Raw genomic sequence first — 18,989 nt, 5'->3', positions numbered from 1 at the left:
GAAAGTAAAAAAGAAACAATCTAATTTAGGAGTAAGACTTTGAACTGACTCAGATTTAATGACAAAGTATCTGACCAGACATAGCAAGGCAGAACACCTCTACTTGCTAAATTCCACCTGAAAAGTGACTTCCATTTTCTTTCTACAAAATGCATGTACCATGATTACATTCAATTGCTAAATTCTTATTCAAACTGCATTTCACAAAACTGCTTTATTTAGGGATTATTTTTAGATCTACAACTTATCATTATACTGAAATATTTTATTTCAAAAATTATTCTGAAATTTACGATTCTTACAAGCCTTGTGCTCTTAAAATTTGACACTAATAAAAGTTTCAAAATTGAGAAAACTTATTTGAAAACAAATGTTTAACTTCTTCTGAAAACTGTGTACTTCAAAAGTTATTAGTAATCACAATTGTTATCCAAAATACTGGAATCGTAAAATGAGATTATGTTAAAAGCCTACTATTATAATTTTGTGGCTATCACTTTTAGGGTTACAAAAGTATATAACTTTCCTAAAACATGTTAGTTTATGAAATATTCAAATTACACAATTTTCAAGAAAATTCTTAGCATGAAAATTCCACGAACTTCCACATCATACAACAGTAGCCATTAACTTCACTGCCTAATCTGTTTTCATATTTATTACTGTTACTGACTTACGATATCTGAAATGTAATTGCTTCTTGCTTTAACATTTTGTCATTTCTGTGCAATGCACATCTTTATATAGACATCACACACAAAATAGGAGTTAAGCCTTATCCATCATTCAATATGTGAACATCTGTGTTTGCCATGATTTAAGTTTGTTTCTTTATCTCTGCCACTATGAAATTATGTGAAACCGATCAGTCTGTGCAGCTTACAGATCTGAGAAACCCATATTAGTATATTACATGCAAGCTAATCTTCATGGCAATAGTATCAGTAAATGTGAAGACAATGAAAGAGTGAATCTGGCTGTTGTGTACATTTAACATCAAATGCTCTTAGTAAGATTTGTGAAGATGAACATCCAGGAGGCTGTAAGGCACAAAAACAAGTTGTGCACATGCAAGGAGGTTGATATAGCCACCAGCCACAGAGACTACGTCTCAGTTGTTCACTTAAGGCTGTCCCTCAAAATTTTAAGTCCGGCAGTCTGCACGATCTGGCAACACAATATTATATGGCTACGTATATAGCAGTGTGCAATTTGCAGGGGGGGATTCCCCCCCCCCCCCTCTGCATCAGACCATCCCCTCCTCTGGTTGTAGTTTATGGATCCCAACCTGGGATGTTTATTTCCCACGCACTGGAGTAAAACTTTACATATAATTTAAATTTGTGGAGCCGAACACTGAAAGCTTTTAATACAGTCTTACTATTAATACTACTAATATGTTTGCTTATTAATTTTGAAAAAGTGTTATGTAGTAGTTAAGCATTTCAAAACACTTAGAACTAAATCATCATTCTCATGTTGTCATTGTTACTTTCGTCTAGGGTGCGTCATCCGTTTACTTGCGAGTTTACGAGGGAAGTAGTGTGGTAGTCATGCTGCAGCAGTCGTACCGCAGAGTTAGGTGAGCTGGGGGCTGAAAGTCCCACCCCGGGCCCTGACACAGGATGGTGACCGGCCTGGTACCTGTGCGAACGTTCACCATTAGGCCACCTTTTGATAATGGTATGGCGCGGACTAACGCTCCTGGGACGAAAGCACACATTACTAAATAACGCACCATCGTCTGCTTCTAGTTCCTAGGATACTATTTCGTGGATCTTCTTTAAATACCCTTCTCTTCCACCATCGTTTTCTTTTCCTTTGGTTTTCACTTCCGTTGTTAGCTGCATGTGCAAGTACCAAGTAGGCCGCCGCTGTGGTACTTTATCATCCTTTATACTGCAAGACCGACACACGTGTGGCACAAATTTGTTGCTTTGGTATAAATTAACCTGCCGCATGCAACGTACGCTGCAAGATGTTGCCTGTTGTAGCATGCTAGAAGACGACACACGCCACATTTCCATAGCATGCCACAATATTGCAAGACGTCGCCCCAGCGTAAACGAGGCTTTAGAGCCAGGTCTGTATTGTATGGTGGATGTGATGTGCTACGTACGAAATTAAAACCTGCAATCAGAGCCAAACATCATGGAAAACTGAAGAGGTGTCATCCTGCAGCAAGATAATGCTCGCCCACATTCTGCCAAACGGACAGCCGATGCAATAAAGGAGTTGAGATTCGAGGTGCTGGAACATCCACCATACAGTACACACCTGGCTCCAAGTGATTTTCACATGTCTGGACCCTTAACGGAAGCACTACAGGGAAGAATATTTGAAAGTGATGATGACGTCATTGCTGCGGTGCAAAATTGGTTACAAATGCAACCTAAAAACGTATTTTCGGATGAAATAAAAAAACTCGTAAAACGTCGTAAAACTGCATTGAAGTCCAGGGAGGTTACGTAGAAAAATAACGCATGTTTCAGTTTTCTATCATCAGAATAAGTACAGCTTTTCACAAATGTGCCTTTACATTTGGATTCCCGTCGTATACCTGTATGTAGATGATTTTGTAAATAAGCCTTACCTATAATGTACTTTTAAAGATATAACAAGGGATGGCTTTTCTGATAGTGCATACGCGCGAATAGTGAGTTTCGGCATTAACATCTATTTATAAATAAATGTTTAACCATGGGTAACGGCACGGTCCAAGCTAGTAACATATGTAATTATACTAACCCCTAAGGCATCCCCCCCCCCCCCCCCCCCCCCACTGGTAAAAGCATGAATCGCACACTGGTATATAGTAAGTGTTTTCTTCTGCTCATGGCATAGCAGTAAACATTGTGCAATGTAGGAACAGCCTTACGTTCAAATCAACCCTACTGTTTTAAAAAACAGATTCTGGCTGTCTGCTAAGGCTATCAATCGGTTGGAATTACAATGATAATCAGCTTCACTTTCTAATCCACAAGTAACATCAAAACTCCGTGAAGGAAATGGGTCTGCATCCAGACGGGAACACTAATACAGCAACAACCAGAAGCCTTGAGACCTTGCCATCCGAGCAGATAGTTGCAGTGCACTTAGGCACATTTCTGCTGTTTTACACTAAATCAATTCAATAAACTGAATGAAAACCATGCAGTTACACAAGACGTGTAGGTCGCTATGAGTATTTATGGAGTGCTATTTACTTATTTGAAGTTTTACTATTTATAGGCAGTTGTGTATTGGATTCAGCATACTTCTGTCATATGAAAGTTGTTTAAGCATTATAAAGTAGCCCGAAGTCTAAAAATGTGACACATTTGCAACACATATTGGGTTTACTTGAGAGGTACACATAGCAGGAGGAACTCCATAAACATTTGTAACGTGTGTGGGGTTAATGTTATCTGACATGACGTCAGACAAGGATGTTCTTGTTTCAAGAAAAATTACCCATTTTCAAAAAGTCTTAGTAACTCACACATGAAGTCTGACATTTGTATTCAATCAGCTAGGTACAGATGCCGGGTATAGGATTAATGCATGTTCTAATCCAAAACAACAAAAATTGAAGGGGTGACATAATACATTTTCGCTTGAAAGTCAGTGGTCCACTCAGGAACACAAATGGAAAGACAACAACACAACATTAACTGCAAAACTAACATCCGTAGAGGGGCTTCATAAAATAAAAATAACAAATTTCCAAATCAAGAATGACAGAAAAAGTAGACACCACTGTGGACATCTCAAATTACAACACTTACCTGCGACCTATTGACAGCTTTTCTGACGGTAATTTGCTGTTGCTCTCAAGATGAAAGTTATGATAAATAAAAATATTCTGTTCTGTGTGGTGAAAATCCAATGTTTCCATTCTTCCATTCAATAAATAACAAAAATGAGTGACAAAAGAAACTATGAACTAATTAATAATTTGGTAATAATTAGTGAAGTCTGTCCAACAATCAGTTACCTGAAATTACAAATGGTTGCCTTTATCTACACAGCACTGCAGTACAAACTTAAGGGTTTCTTAGATTCTTCAACTTCTCTGTGGTAATTTTAAATCACAGTAGAGAAGGAAGAGGAAAAATATCCAAAATACACTTTCCCAACAAGATTTGAATCTATGGCTACTGTTTCAGCATCACCCAACTAGTGAGTAAGGCACCGATAACGAACATTGCCTCAATGCTGTAGTAGTGGACAAGGCAGAAAGAGGCACATTCCTCACAAAGTGAAAGGTGACAAATTATAATGCAATCATAAAATAACCACCTTGCAGTTGTAAAATAAAATTTTATAACTCACTGTCTTGCGTCATGCAAGATTTGTTCAGAATATTCTATCAAAATTAGATGGAAGTATCCAGCATACATCGTTGACATTCATCTAACAATAATATATAGCATCTGTTTAGTGACTCACAACAGACAATATTGTTCTGTAATTATCTGCTGAACGAGTGTAAATGCAACAATGAATTCTGTTGCCATTTTGTATCATTAGCAGTTCAGCTCATGGAGTGAGGACTACGTTATCAGATTATTCAAATTCATGCCACATGAAAGACATTGTGTTTAAACTGATCATGAGATGTTTTTTGCCACCTGTGGTGAATGACTTGACTTGAGCAGTATTTAGTCTGTCATGTAACATGTAAAAATATTGTTTACAAAAGGAGATGCATAACAAAGTGCCAGTAATGATTACAACCAAGATAAAGGATGATGCAAGCTGTGTTCAGTAGTATTGTTTACAGTACTTACCTATTTCATGAAAAATAGCAGCTATGATCTGAAAGTATGTTTTTGACTATAATGCAGTGTAAGTGAATGTTGCAGCTACACAAAACATTTTTAAATATTTTCTTCCAGTATTCCATTGTAAATGTGTGATGGAACTTTTCTTTGCAATTGCTCAGGAAGTAACAAGCAAACAGGTGTATAATTATGGACGTTACACACAAGGGGAAGTCAAATGAAAAGGAGACATGGGAAAAGTAAGTAAACTGTTTATCATTTAAAAATAAATCACCATAACTATCAATACATTTATCCCTCTGACACAAGATATCAATGTCTTGGTAGTAAAATGTTAGTAGTTGCCTACAGCACGAATAATGTATTCCGGCATGCACTTCTTTGTCCACAGCAAATTGATGACCCTGGATTTCCTTCCTCAGGGCATCAAAAATATGGAGCCCTAGACATTCATGGTCATCTATTTTCTCTGGAAAAGAAGCGCATTCCTGGATACAATCACAGTTCTGTAGGCAACTGTAAACATTTTCCTATGAAGGCACTGATGTCACAGTGACATAAATGCATTAAAAGTTACAGCAGTTACTTTTGAAATACCCAATCCACTTTATTTCCATATGCTCTGTTTTCACTTTAATGCCTGTCATAGATCTTTAACTTTTCATTTGCCAGTTAATAGAATGTCTTGCTACAGTTAAATGTATACTTCCCAGAAAGCCAAATGATTATGATAGCAGCTTAAGTCAATTTGTCAGAACTGACACACAGTTCAAAGCTAAAGCCAAAATTTATCTCTGCTCCTGTAGACATTTAATTATTCGTAACAAAATAATTGCATTCACAGTATCAAAATAATCACTAACTGTAAAGTACGAAAACCATCATCAGAACAGGAATATGCCATGGCATGAACCACCACTAACATTACTGAAGGTCATTATACATCTTAACACTACCCCATTCACTGAGCACCCATACCATTCAGATCACGTAGTTGGTAATACAACTGCTGCTGATGCTTTGCCAAGGAAAGTGCTTCATATATAATATTTTGCATTTTGAATGTAACAATAGTATGAAAAGGAAAGTGACCACTCGCCATATAGTGGAGATGCCACGTCACAGAAAGGTACAAAAAAGACTGTCACAAAGAAAGATCTCGGCCACTAAGGACTTTGGCAGCAACAGACTTAGACACGCACATGAACACGCACCTCTTACACACAACTGTAGTCTCAGGCAACTGAAACCACACTGCAAGCAGCACCACCAGTGCATGATGGGAGTGGTGACTGGGTAGGGTTAAGGGGGAGGCCGGGGCAGGGAGGGATAGTATGGTGGGGGTGATGGACAGTGATGTGCTCCAGGTTAGACGTAGGGAGAGCGGGGGGGGGGGGGGGGGGGGGGGAGCAGGGGGAAATAGCAGAAGAGGAGAGAAGTAAAAAGACTGATGGTGGAATGACGGCTGTGTACTACTGGAATGGGAATGGCGAAGGGGCTGGATGGGTGAGGACAGTGACTAATGAGGCCAAGAGGGTTACGGGAACATAAGTTGTACTGGAGGGAAAGTTCTCACCTGCAAAATTCAGAAAAGCTGGTGTTGGTGGGAAGGATCCATATGGCACAGGCTGTGAAGCAGTCACTGAAATGAAGGTTATGTTTGGCAGCGTGTCTTCAATGGAGAAGTAATTGTGAGTGACTATATAGTTGGTCAAGCCGACTAAGCAGGAGGTAGTTGGTTTGGAATCCGTCGGGCATTGGGAAAGGTAGTGTTCAATAGTGGTAAGGGATGTTAATGTAAAGGGAGGAGGCATCAGTAGTGGCAAGCAGGACACCGTGTGGTACCGGGGCAGGAACTGTGGAGAGTTGGTGGAGGAAATGGTAGGTATCTTTTATATAGGAGGATAGGTTCTGTGTAATCGGTTGAAGGAGTTGATCTACAAGAGCAGAGATTCTCTCAGTGAGGGCACAGTTACCACCCACAATGGGGCGTCCTGGGTGGTTGGATATATTGACTTTAAGAAGCATGTAGAAGGTAGGAATGCAGGGAGTGGTAAGGGTGTGCAGAGAGATGGACTTCGGGGAGAGGCTCTGGGATGGGCCGAAGGACTTTAGTACTGACTGGAGATCTTGCTGTATTACTGGATTGGGGTCACTGTGGCAAGATTTGTAGGTGGAAGTAGCTGACAGCTGGCAGAGTCCTTCTGCTGGCTAATCCTTGTCAGGACTAGTTTTTAGATGGTGGACTGCAGTTCTTTCTGCGGATGTAAGGTAAGTTTGCATGTTGAGGGATGTGGGGAATGATGGGCAGGCAAGGTTAAGAAATTCTGGCTAGGGATAAGGAAAGTTTTCTGTATTGATGCAAATGGAAGGAGAAGGATCCATGGTGGTGGAAAAATGCGAGAAAATAATGTAGAATTACGTCCAAAAAAATTTGCAAAAATACAAATATTAAATGGATGCAAAAGGGGGAACCAAGTTGAAATCTGAAGGAATTGCTAGCCAGATCCCAGTCCCACATACTGTTCCTGCACTGTTGCTTGGCTCATGGAATCCCCCTTAATGGCCTTACCATCAAATTACTCATCTCTGGCCACCATCCCTCCTTCCATGATGACCTCCACCTGTTCAGATTCCGATAAATCCTTATCCCTCACCAACATAGTTCTGCAAAACCATATCAACAAAGCCCAAACCTCCTTGCAGTACCTTCTCTCCATCCACAAAATTCTCCTGCTATGTAATCCCAAATTTCTGGAGCCCATAACACATATTTAAACTCTCCCCTTGCAGGAACTTTAGCAACATGCACAATGACATGTCGAAAAGCTCTCCATCCTGCTCACCACCTACTCCCACCTTAGAGTACCACTGTCCACCACCTCTACAAGAACCTCCAAACCTCCCACACGTCCACTCATAACTGACAAACCCTGTCTCACAGACCTACTACACCCACGCCACCAATGACTGACTACAATACTCATTTGCTTATTAGCTTTCACAGTGCACAGTTCTGCATGGCGCAAATAGCGATGTAAAATTAAAATGTGACCAACTGCCTCAAATAAACCAACTCGATCGGGAATTCCCCTGTATTTGTCTGCGCTGCTGAGATGTTTTTTTATTTGTAGTCGTTAACGACTCTACTCTGAAGTGTTCTTTGTTTAAATTGTCATTTGCCTGTTTTGTATTAGAGTGTTTTTGGTGTAAAAATGAATACTGAAATATAATACAAAATGTAAAAATCGTCATATCCTAGTGGATCTGCAAAAAGGGAGAAAAGCTGTACATCTGAAGAAAGTAATTAAAAAGTTGCCAAAATTAACAGCATATTTTAGTATTACTAATGGAGCAACTTCTGTAAGTAGCAATCAAATAATAAATTTCCACATGACGAGTTGTGCATCACTAATTATGGGAATATCTGAATGTTCATATTCTACACCAATTTGAGATTTCTACCAATTTAGGAAAACAGCTTGAATCAGACGAATGTGCAACAACTTCAATGATTCCACCATTGACAAATGTGTTTGTTGAACAACAGTTTTCCAACGCAGAAGGAATATCACACGATCCCACTGATTATTTTCACGAAAATTTTACAGACAGAAATCGCAAAATTTTGATTCGTAAGGGTCCTGCATATTTTAAAAATTATGATTCTGACTTTTCCAAGGCATCCAGAACCTACAAAAATCGTAATAAATCAGTAACTAGGTATTTCAACAAATCATTGTTTATTCGCAAATTAAAGAACAATGAAAGCATCGAAAGAAAATGGTTGTTGTACTCCTCGTCCAAAAACCATGTATTTTGTTTTTCATGCTACTTATTTAATCATCCTGATGTAAATCTATGTTGTTCAAGTGGATGTAATGATTGTAAGCACATTAATCACAAAATTTTAACACATGAAAATAGCCCAGCACACTGGCAATCTATGATGAATTATATGGCATGAAGTAATGCAGTTGGTAGAATAGATATAGACTTATCTCAACACAAAAAAGACGTGGATTACTGGATACATATATTTAAACTGATTGCAGCTGTTGTAAAATTTTGGCATCAAGAGGGCTTCCACTTCGTAATGACTGTGAAATCCTAGATCTCCCAACAATGGAACTTATTTGGGATGTGTGGAATTATTGAGTGAATTCGATCCACTTCTTGCAGATCACTTACAAAACTTTGGGAATCCTGGAAAAGGTAACACTTGTTATTTATAACAAATGTAAGGAGTTTATTGACATAATGGGAAAACGGGTCCTACAAAATTATAAATTAAGTTATATTAGCAAAATATTTTTCCATTACTGTTGACAGTACACCTGATCTGCCTCATGTTGACCAGCTAACTTTTATAATTCTATACATAAAAGACCGTGTTCCTGTTGAAAAAGACCACAGATCTGAGTATTTAGCAGAAACTATCTTGAATTTTTTAGAGAATCATGATATTCCCATAATAGATTGCAGAGGACATATACGGAGGTATACTCGTTTACAAGCAAGAATCAAGGAGAAATGTGGATCTGCCACCTTTGTACTATGTGCAGGACATTCACTGAACTTTGTAGACCAAGCTGCTGGGTGTGTATCAGACGCAACAAAGTTTTTTCAAATGGCTCAGAAAATGTACAACTTTTTGTTGAGCTCTACCCACTGGTGGAATATATTGACAGAATATTTAGGTTCAAAAAAGTTATTGTAAGTATTTCACAAACCAGACTGTCATCCTGGCTGATGCAGTAAGCACCTCGCATGAAGGTCATAAATTATAGAAACTTTGATATCCACTGCAGAAGATACAGAACAGGCAAGAGACACTAGAGATGAAGCACTTAGTCTGTCCAGAAAAATGGGAAAGCTAGAATTTATCATACTAATGGAAATTTGTAGTTATATATTGGAAAGAATAGACAAAACAATTATCTTCAGAAAGAAACAATAACCTTACATATTGTTACTAATTTGTTTGCTTCACTATGATTTTATTATTAATGTCAGGGATAAATTTGATGATTTGGAATTGTCCAAAAAAAAACTGGAATCTGATTACAAGGACCCATCTGAAGGAAAAAATTCAGCAGCTCTCACCAGACGTTTTCGATGGCTCTGCAAATGGGGAACTAATAGTATATTGGAAATTTATCATCTTTTGAAAGAAAACAAAATTGAAGAAAAATTTATAAATCGCACTGAGAATTTTTTTAAGCATGACGGTAACTAACTGCAGTGCGGAATGCTCCTCCAACTTGAAAAGAATAAAAAATGAATAAAGAAGTACAAGGCTTCAGACAGAACTAGTTTATCACTGATGTCCATAGAATGTGATATGCTCAAAAAACAGATTTTGAAGATTTATTCTGCCCATCTCAAATCTAGTAGGAGACCTCTGCTATCAATAGATTTTTAAGTATTAACCTGTGAGTGCAAAAGCTACTTTTGTGGATTACATTATATTACCTATTCATTTAATGTGACTAAAGAAATACTTATCTAGTTTGTGTGGATTCTAACAAAACAGTGCTCTGTCAAGGTCATAGGGGCCCCATTATCCTAATGTACCCAGGGCCTACAATAGGTTAAAAGATGGCCCTGGGAGTGCCCTGTGCCATTTTCCAAGAACTGGGCACTGTTTTTTTGTCCGAGGGATCTACAATAGATTATAATTAGAAGAGGGGCTAACTCAGCCGTAAATTCAGTGTAGAACCTGACAGGGGCTGTGTTTCTCAACACCACTGACAGTAATACTTATTTAATTCATCTTTTCAGTGGTAAGAGGAATTTGGGTGATTCTACTGGGTTGTCGTTTGAACAGGAACATGAACATTTGAAAATGGTGTTAAGCATTTCAGCTTTTGCTTTGCTACCTTCAATTTCAGTTTCCTGTCTCATTCACTAGGGACTGGACATCAACTTTCATGCGACTAATAGCCTTTACATATGACCAGAATTTCTTTGGATTCTGTGAAAGATCAGTTGATAATATTCTGCTACAGTAGTCATTGGAGGCATTGTGCAATGCTCTCTTCACAGCCAAATACAGTTCGTTTAGCATCTCTACCTATAGACCTATGCTTTGTTTTACACCTATTGTGCAGTAATCTGTTTCTGTAAATGTTTTTTCACTGTGATATATACCTTGGATATTCCCCAACTGCTCTACTGGGATTATATATATCCAGTGCGTGGTCAATTATTCCTTTAAACTTTAGTCAAGAGTTCCTCTCCATGCTCCTGACCTGTGCTGAAAGTTTCAAGTTCCTCACTGAAGTATGACACTACCGATTTTTAATTTAGTTTGCTGAACTTGTATATCTTTCTGCTAGTTTTAGTTGTCCTTTGAACTTTGGTGATCATTGATACCACAACCGCATCATGGTCACTGACACGAGTTTCGATGTGGACACCCTCAAAGACATCAGGTGTATTGGTTGCCATTAGATCCAACATATTTCCATTGTTAGGGGGGTTCCTAGCTACCTGTTCTAGGTAGTTTTCAGAGAAGGCATCTAGTAAAGTTTCACAGGATGTCTTATGCCCACCACTAATGAAACTGTAATTTACCCACTAATTGTTGTACAGTACGATTGGGGAACTTATGTACAAATGAAATGTTTTCTCTGTGCCTATCTATTTGATATACACTTAAATTGTCCCAAAAAATCTCACTGCCATCAAATTCAGGTTTCAACCAGTCTTCTGTACCTAGTATGACGTGAGCTTCACTGCTTTTCATGAGCACTTAAAACTGGCAGTACGAATGCTTAGCAGTTTACCATTAGGATTTTAATACTCACATGTAGGAGGCTTTTCTTTTGACCTTAACAGTGATACTTCTAGGTTTCCTACAGCTATCACTATCTGGATTGGATGTAGAGTCGCCTAATCTAAAAAACCCTTGTACATATTCCATGCACAGTCAGCTGCCTGCGTAGCAGTCTGATGTGTAGTGCACACCTGACCTATTTAGGGGGATCCTACAGTTCTCAACCCTATGGTGCAAGACCACGAAGTTGCAGCCAACCTTTTCACAGAACCTTTAAAGTACCTGGTTCAGTCCTTCCACTAGACTCAGAACTGAAGGTCATGTTCTGTTCTGGGGACAATGCTGCAAATTGTGAGCTTCGGTGGCTGGCTGGCCAGCCTTCTCAACCTTCTCTGCCAGTTGCTGGAATGACCAATGACCTCCGAGCCCAAACGGCAGGCATCATTTGTTCCAATGCACACCACAATCTGCAGTATGTTGCACACTGTTCTCTCAATGGCTGCCAGAATAGCCTCTTCAACATCTGGATGAGGGCTCCAGGGATAAACAGTGAGTGCACCTGGTGTCTTTTCCTGTCACTTGCTGTCATTTCCTTAAGGGGTACCATCATTTGCCTTATGTTTGAACTGACACCAATTAATAAACCACAACCCTTTTACATTTGACACCTCCTGACACCAGACAAAACAGGTTTCCCCAAAACATAAAGAAATGTGCCACAACACACACACACACACACACACACACACACACACACACACACACACACCTATGATGCTCCAAAATCATAAGCTGTGGCATTGTGATGTGTCAATGTTACACTGCCCTTCCACTTACCTTTTTAATAGGTCCATAAACTTCAAATTCTCGGCGGAGCTTAGACTCAGATGAATCATAATTCTAGAAAAAGACGGAAAATATTTAACAATATTAGGACAAAGTGATTTGAGTTTTATACATTAGCGTTAACAAAGAATCTTAATCTCCACTAAAACTGAAATTTTACCAGTTCTGTTAAAAAAAAAAAACATACATGTAAACTGATACTTGTCAAAATTCCAACCCACCGAAAATTGTCTGTTACTAAATTCACACATGTTACTTTCAAGTCCACATTCTCTTTCAACCAAGGTTTTACTTTTTCTGAAACCTAACATTTCAGAAGTTATTCATAATCAAAATTTTTGTACTTCAGAATATTCCAGTCAATAAATGGCATCCTTTCAAAAATTCAGTGCCTCAATTTTGTAGCACCTACTTTATATTTCTAAAAGTGTATGTACTGTTAAATAAGTAATCTGCTGGTTTCTTAATTATTCCAATGAGAAAATTTCACTTTCTCAATAACTGCTGGCAGACTTTGGGAATTGCCATACACATTTAAACTACTGTTCCATGAAATATTACTCATTGTGTCATTATCTAATTATGCACTTTATCTAAACTTGACTGCCTATTGTACCTTATTTTTTGAATTTTTTATGATCGAAAATTTAATAGTACAACATTTTACCATTTTGTAATAGTACATACATCTTTGTGTTGCACACGAGCCCACAGGCAGTCTGAGCACAGCATTCAAAGTGTAAACATCGCACAGTTTTATTAACTCTGACCATCACTACAGTGATTGATGTTAAAGTGACCAAACAACATCCCTCCAACACATATATGTCAAGCTGGGAAGAGTCCTCAGAGAGAAAGGACACTAAACAAACCCTGATGAACCCAATTATAACCAGTGATCTTTAAAACCAAGGTATGGAATAAGCAGAAGTAAGATATGGGTAAGAGGGTGAAGGTGGGCAAGTTCCTCCACCCAGAAAGCAGCTGGAGACCCCCAGGACATGCTACATGATAGGAGAGAGATCCTCTGCATTCGACTGGTGTTTCCTCATCCTCAATTACCTCAACAAAACTATGGCAAAATCTCAGGAAAGAGAACAATGCCCATGAGACAGTTAACCAATGATAGATGGAAAGAACAAGAAGAATTTAAAATGTTGGGAGGAAAGGAACTAGGCCAGACCACTGAGCAAGGGCAGCCATGAGCCGAGTCAGACCAAGCAACTAAATTCCGTTCCAAACCTTGAAGTGAGTGACAAGGCCAACCTGCCCTACCACAGAGGAGTAGGAACCACCTTCACAGGTAAAAATGTAAAACTCAGTCATAATATAGTTGGAATGATTAAAATCTACTCGGCAAGTGGTGGCAGCAGAAAAAGCACACAAAAATTAATGGAATATGCTAGCTTTTGGAGTCTTTGGCTTCTCCTGGCAGAAGTATGAAGGGAAAGGAAGAGGAATATAGGAAAAGAACTGATGATGGTTAGGAAATGGAGATAGTTACAGAAAGGTCGCCCATAACCTTGGGCCGTGGACAGTTACCGGACAAGAGGAGAAGGAATGACTGTTGGGAACTGCACCAGCAAAGATTTAAAAACCTGAAACCTTAAAAGCAGAAGAGAAGATGTGACAGAGGTGGGGAGGGGGAGGGAATAGACAGGTCGGATCATAAAAGATTTAGAAACTAAAAGCGAGTGATGAAAGAAATAGTTAGTGTCACAAAAAGTTGAAACCAAATAAATTAATGTAAATTAAGGCCCGGTGGGTGAAGAAAACCAAGGACATGTTTTAACTCCAGTTCCCATCTGCAGAGTTATGAGAAATTGTGTCGGGGGAGGTGCCACTCCTGCTGATGGCATGTCTGGTGAAACAGGAGCTGAGGTCACAACTCTCATGGTATAGAGCAGGTTCTGCAACAGCATATTGTATTTGGGCAATACACTACATTTGTCTATGCCCATTCATCCTTACTCCGTATCAGCTGTTATGTAAATACTGTTTGGCTTTCTACATCACCAAGTTATCAGTTAGGATGAAGGGCATAGACAGAGGATGTACATTGGCAACACATAATATATTTTGCAGACCACTCTCAACAACATGACAGCCATGACTGTGTTGCCTGTTTCACAACATATGTATGCCATTTGGATTCTTTTCCGACAACAGTTTCTTGAAACTATGCAAGTGGGAAATGGCGTTACAATTTTTCTGTTTTATCACCACCCACTTCACTAATTTACATTAATTTCTTCAGTCTCAAACTTCCAGTAGCTTATTTCTTTGTTCCCTTACAGCTATCTGTATCTTATTTTCTGACCTGTAAGTCTCCACCACATGTCAACTATGTATAATGTAATTAACTTTCCATTCTTACCAACTATTGAATGATGTGATTAATTAAGTTTTCCTGTCGGAAAGTCCCATTGTGAGTAACACAGGAGCCCCTACTTATTTTGTTGCCAAATATCTGACATCACTATTGGGACCTCTTGTAGCAAGTGCAACCATCATATTCGAAATTCTGAAGATTTCATAGGTCACCTGAAACTCTTAGATTGCAATTGTTGGGTCTCTAAGTAAGTTCCGATGTTGTCTTTATTTACAAAGGTGCCCTTGCAGGACTCTCTGGAGCTCATTAGCAACAAGTTTGAGGACATAGTAGCATTATTTAAACACGTGCTTAATTCAACATATTTCTTATTTCATAACCAATATTTTGAACAAGTGGACAGTGTTGCCATGGGGAGCCCTCTGTCTCCTGTGGAGGACTTTGAAGAAAAATCAATACAGTCAGCCACTCTCAAACACTCTTGTTTTCTGCAGTATGCGGATGATACATTTGTGGTGTGGCTACAAGGACTTTATACTCTACCTACGTTTCTTCAGCATCTGAATTCGCTCTATCTGATTATAAACTTCACAAAGGAAATGGACGAAGATCATACTTCACCTTTCTTGATGTTTTGGCAGGAAGGAAAAGCAGATGGAACCTTGGGACACAGTGTCTACTGCAGGCCAATGCATACAGATCTATATCTGCAGGCCACAAGCTGCGATCATCCTGCACAATGCGGTAGTGCTTTACATACGTTAGTTCATAGAGAACATGTGGTATCTGATCCTGAAAGCCTGTTGAGTGAAATACAACATTTGGAGACAGTGTTCTGAAGGAACAGTTATTCTGAGAGACAGATACATAATGCATTCAGACCCAAGTGAGTTCAATCTATGGAGCAAAATGAAGATACGAAGACACTCACCACTTTGGTCTTTTTTCCATATTTTGGTGCCACGTTGTCAAGAATCTGAAGAGTCCTCTGAAGATATGGCATTAAGTGTGTTTTCCAACCGTCTGCAAAACTGAGAAATCTGTTGGGTTCAGTTAAGGATGATCTTGGCCTGAGGAAATGTGTGTACAAGATTCCTTGTCAATGTGGGGCCGCATATATAGGCCAGACATGTTGCACAGTACAAGAACACTGCGATGAACATAAGGATCATACACGCCTTCGTCGACTGGAAAAGTCGGCAATTGCAGAACACTGAATACAGGACATTGCACGATTTATGAAAAGATGGAAGTTTTATCTCCGACATCATCTTTCTGGGACTGCGTCATTACGAAAGCAATACATATCTGTACAGCTGATAATCTCATCAATAGGGATGCGGGATTTCAAGCGAGCACAGCCTGGAACCCTGCATTGGCTGCTATTACAATCACAACACGAAAATCAAGATTTTTTGATAACAGACCCGTCATAACATTATTCTAGCACGGTCTTTGGTGAGTGACGTCTGGCCGCATTTGTAGTAAACGCAGCATACAGCACATGCACAGGAGAGCTGCTCTGCGATTTTTGGTTTGAGTATGGCATCATCTATCTGCATATCATTGCGCATGCGCGATTTCTGCACCTGTGCATTCTAGAAACAAGGCGGCGTCATGCGGATACTGTCATTTGTACCTAGCCACCAGCAAGGTTTAACTACCTGAAGATGTCTGACAGTTGCTCCAAGGAAACTGAACAATAGATTCCCTGTGAGAAGCACCAATGGGCGAATGACACATGGCTTTGGTCCCCTTTATTCCTCACCGTTTATTCGGGGAAGCCAAGGCTCATCAATCATGTTCCAAGCCTCCAACAATTTATGGCGTAGTGTCGACAGAAGGTCTGAATCTGGTACCCCATCTCCAAAGTCTGCGTCCAACTTGGGCAACTGGTCCGCATTTTCATTCCCTGAGATCCCAACATAACTTGGGGTCCAAACAAGGGTGTCCGATCAGTTTCATGAAGGTAAAAAAAGGAGATTTTAGATAGTCAATCAATGGGTGTCGTGGGTGACACTGGTCAACAACCTGCTGAAGACTACTGGAATCGCTGTCAATTGCGAACATCTCTTTGGTACAAAAACCAACATGACAGGGTTCTTGTGGTGGTCACCAATTCTGCAGTAAATACACCGCATATGTTCAGCAAGGAGCACAGTTCATTGACCTTGCACATGCGTATGCAAAACCAGTTTGTTCGTCAACCTTGGAGCCACCTGTGTATACCACTTCTAAGTCCACCAATGCATCAAGGACAGCCAGGAACACCCAGCAAAAAACCATGAGGCCAACAGAGCCCTTCGGTCCAAAGGATAGATCGAGACAGATCAGAGGACAATACGTCCCACAAGGGCACACAAAATTACTCCCAGGCAAGAAGCAACTGTGCAGTCCTAAAGCATCGACAGCATATGATCAGTGCAGCATCGTGACATGGCATCAAGAAGGCACTGACCCGCACACCAATGGAAAGACTGAGGAGCCCTATACCTCCAGGAAGACAGAGTTCAGCACCCCCCGTCAATGCCGACTTAACCCATCACTAGTCAGGCTCAGTTTGGTCTCAGACATCGAGAGCACCAATACTGAGTAATGAGATGATGATTGATGGTACTTAGCCTGCATTCTGCAAGTGGTAATAGTGTGTAAGAGTAATTCAATGTAGGAGGCACGGGAAGCACATCAAGCCCCCTCATAACAAGAAGTGAAGTTATGTTTCTTTCCTTTTTAGAAATAAGATGCATTAATCTGAAAGTGTTAGGTACCAATAATTTTGGATTCCTGCTACTTTCCTTCCTGGCTTGCATCAGTGCTGACTTCAGCAGTAGCCGACAACAGCAACAGTGGGGGGAAGTTGGAATTTAGATGGGACACAGTAGGTACAGTGACTTGACTGATTTTCAGCATTTTTCCGACAAAGCTGAACACTGCACAACTATCCTAAGATATACAAAAGGCTTAAGACACTCTTAGAAGATATATGGCAAGGTCTGAATGGATGGAATTGTCAAAAGGAATGAAACTCAGAATCAGAGCTCTCACCTGTGCTTGATACAGTCATGGACAACAACATAAGGAAAGATTGTTAAGGGTCAACAATAGCCGATATGAAAAGCATAGCTTATGCAGACAACATGATGATATGGGAAGACAACAAGCAGAAACTGGAAGAACTAAGTAACTGGCAGAGGGTAACTGAACACGTTGACCAGAAGTAAGCTTAACAAAAAGTGAGGTAATGAACATAAGCAGGGAAATTAAAAAATGGAGGATCTTTAAGTCGCAACAGGAGAATATCAAAGAAGTAGATTCTTTCAAATATGTAGGAAGTAAGCTAACCAAAAAGGGAAAAGTCAGGGCAGTAATTTCTGAAAGGATAGAAAAATAGCTTAAATTTTTATTATTTTGTACCAGACATAATTAGGAAATGTAAAATACTTGTCAAAGCAGAAATAATGATACAAAAATCATTATTGACCAACTTTGACCTATAAAAGAAACTATGTAGAGAAATAGGCTAAAATTGTTTGGCCACATTAACAGAAAGGGAAGAGAGACTACTACTGTGGAATGGACAATCTGAAAAAAGACCATGAACAAGGTAGACCAAGTGAGGGAGGAAATGACTCAAGAGGATTACAATGGAAGGAAATGCTGAATAATAGACTGGGAGAAAAGGGAAGAGACTTTGTGAATGACCAGCAGGTAGTAAGTTACATCATGGTAATACGTATGTAAACTGGTAGATCCCCACAATGGACATAGGTCTTAACCTCTGCCGGCCCCTCCCCAGCTCTTAAGGTTTCATTGCACTATTATACTGTAATATATCTATCTTTGACAATGAAATACAATTAGAGGAAATGTAATAATTGTGCCAAACAATGGAACAGCAGTACAGTTGGACTCTAAACTGAAATAACAAGAATGAAGAGCTAGAAATCACTAGAGAACATATTTAAAATGTGTGATATTCTCAAAATTATGAGCTGTGGCATAGTAATGTTACTAACTTTCTACTCACCTTTTTAATTCATCTATAGATAAATCCTCAGCAGAGTTTAGAGAAACAACAAAAAGTAAAAGAGCAGAGAACTTCTGAAAATACACATTTACAAAGCTGAATAATTTTAAGGTTGCCTACCACAGCTGCCCAGAGGAATAAATTATGAGCCCCTTCATAACAACCTGGGTAGCAATTAAGAACAGAAAAATCTTAATGACAAACCAGTTCAGCATTTAAAAAATTAGACTGAATCAA

General features: G+C 39.4%; 1 protein-coding gene across 1 annotated transcript in view; it reads right to left on the bottom strand.

The window, feature by feature from the left end:
• Positions 1-18,989, bottom strand: part of LOC126189033 (U1 small nuclear ribonucleoprotein 70 kDa) — a 46,230-nt gene that overhangs the window by 11,978 nt on the left and 15,263 nt on the right. The window contains exon 4 of the mRNA XM_049930863.1: positions 12,385-12,447. Within this exon, the coding sequence (XP_049786820.1) occupies positions 12,385-12,447 (63 nt within the window). The remainder of the gene's footprint in view (positions 1-12,384; positions 12,448-18,989) is intronic.

The sequence above is a fragment of the Schistocerca cancellata genome, chromosome 5 (assembly GCF_023864275.1).
Source record: "Schistocerca cancellata isolate TAMUIC-IGC-003103 chromosome 5, iqSchCanc2.1, whole genome shotgun sequence".
Lineage (NCBI taxonomy): Eukaryota > Metazoa > Arthropoda > Insecta > Orthoptera > Acrididae > Schistocerca > Schistocerca cancellata.
Note: the sequence above shows the minus strand (reverse complement) of the source record. Positions and strands in the feature narration are given on the sequence as shown.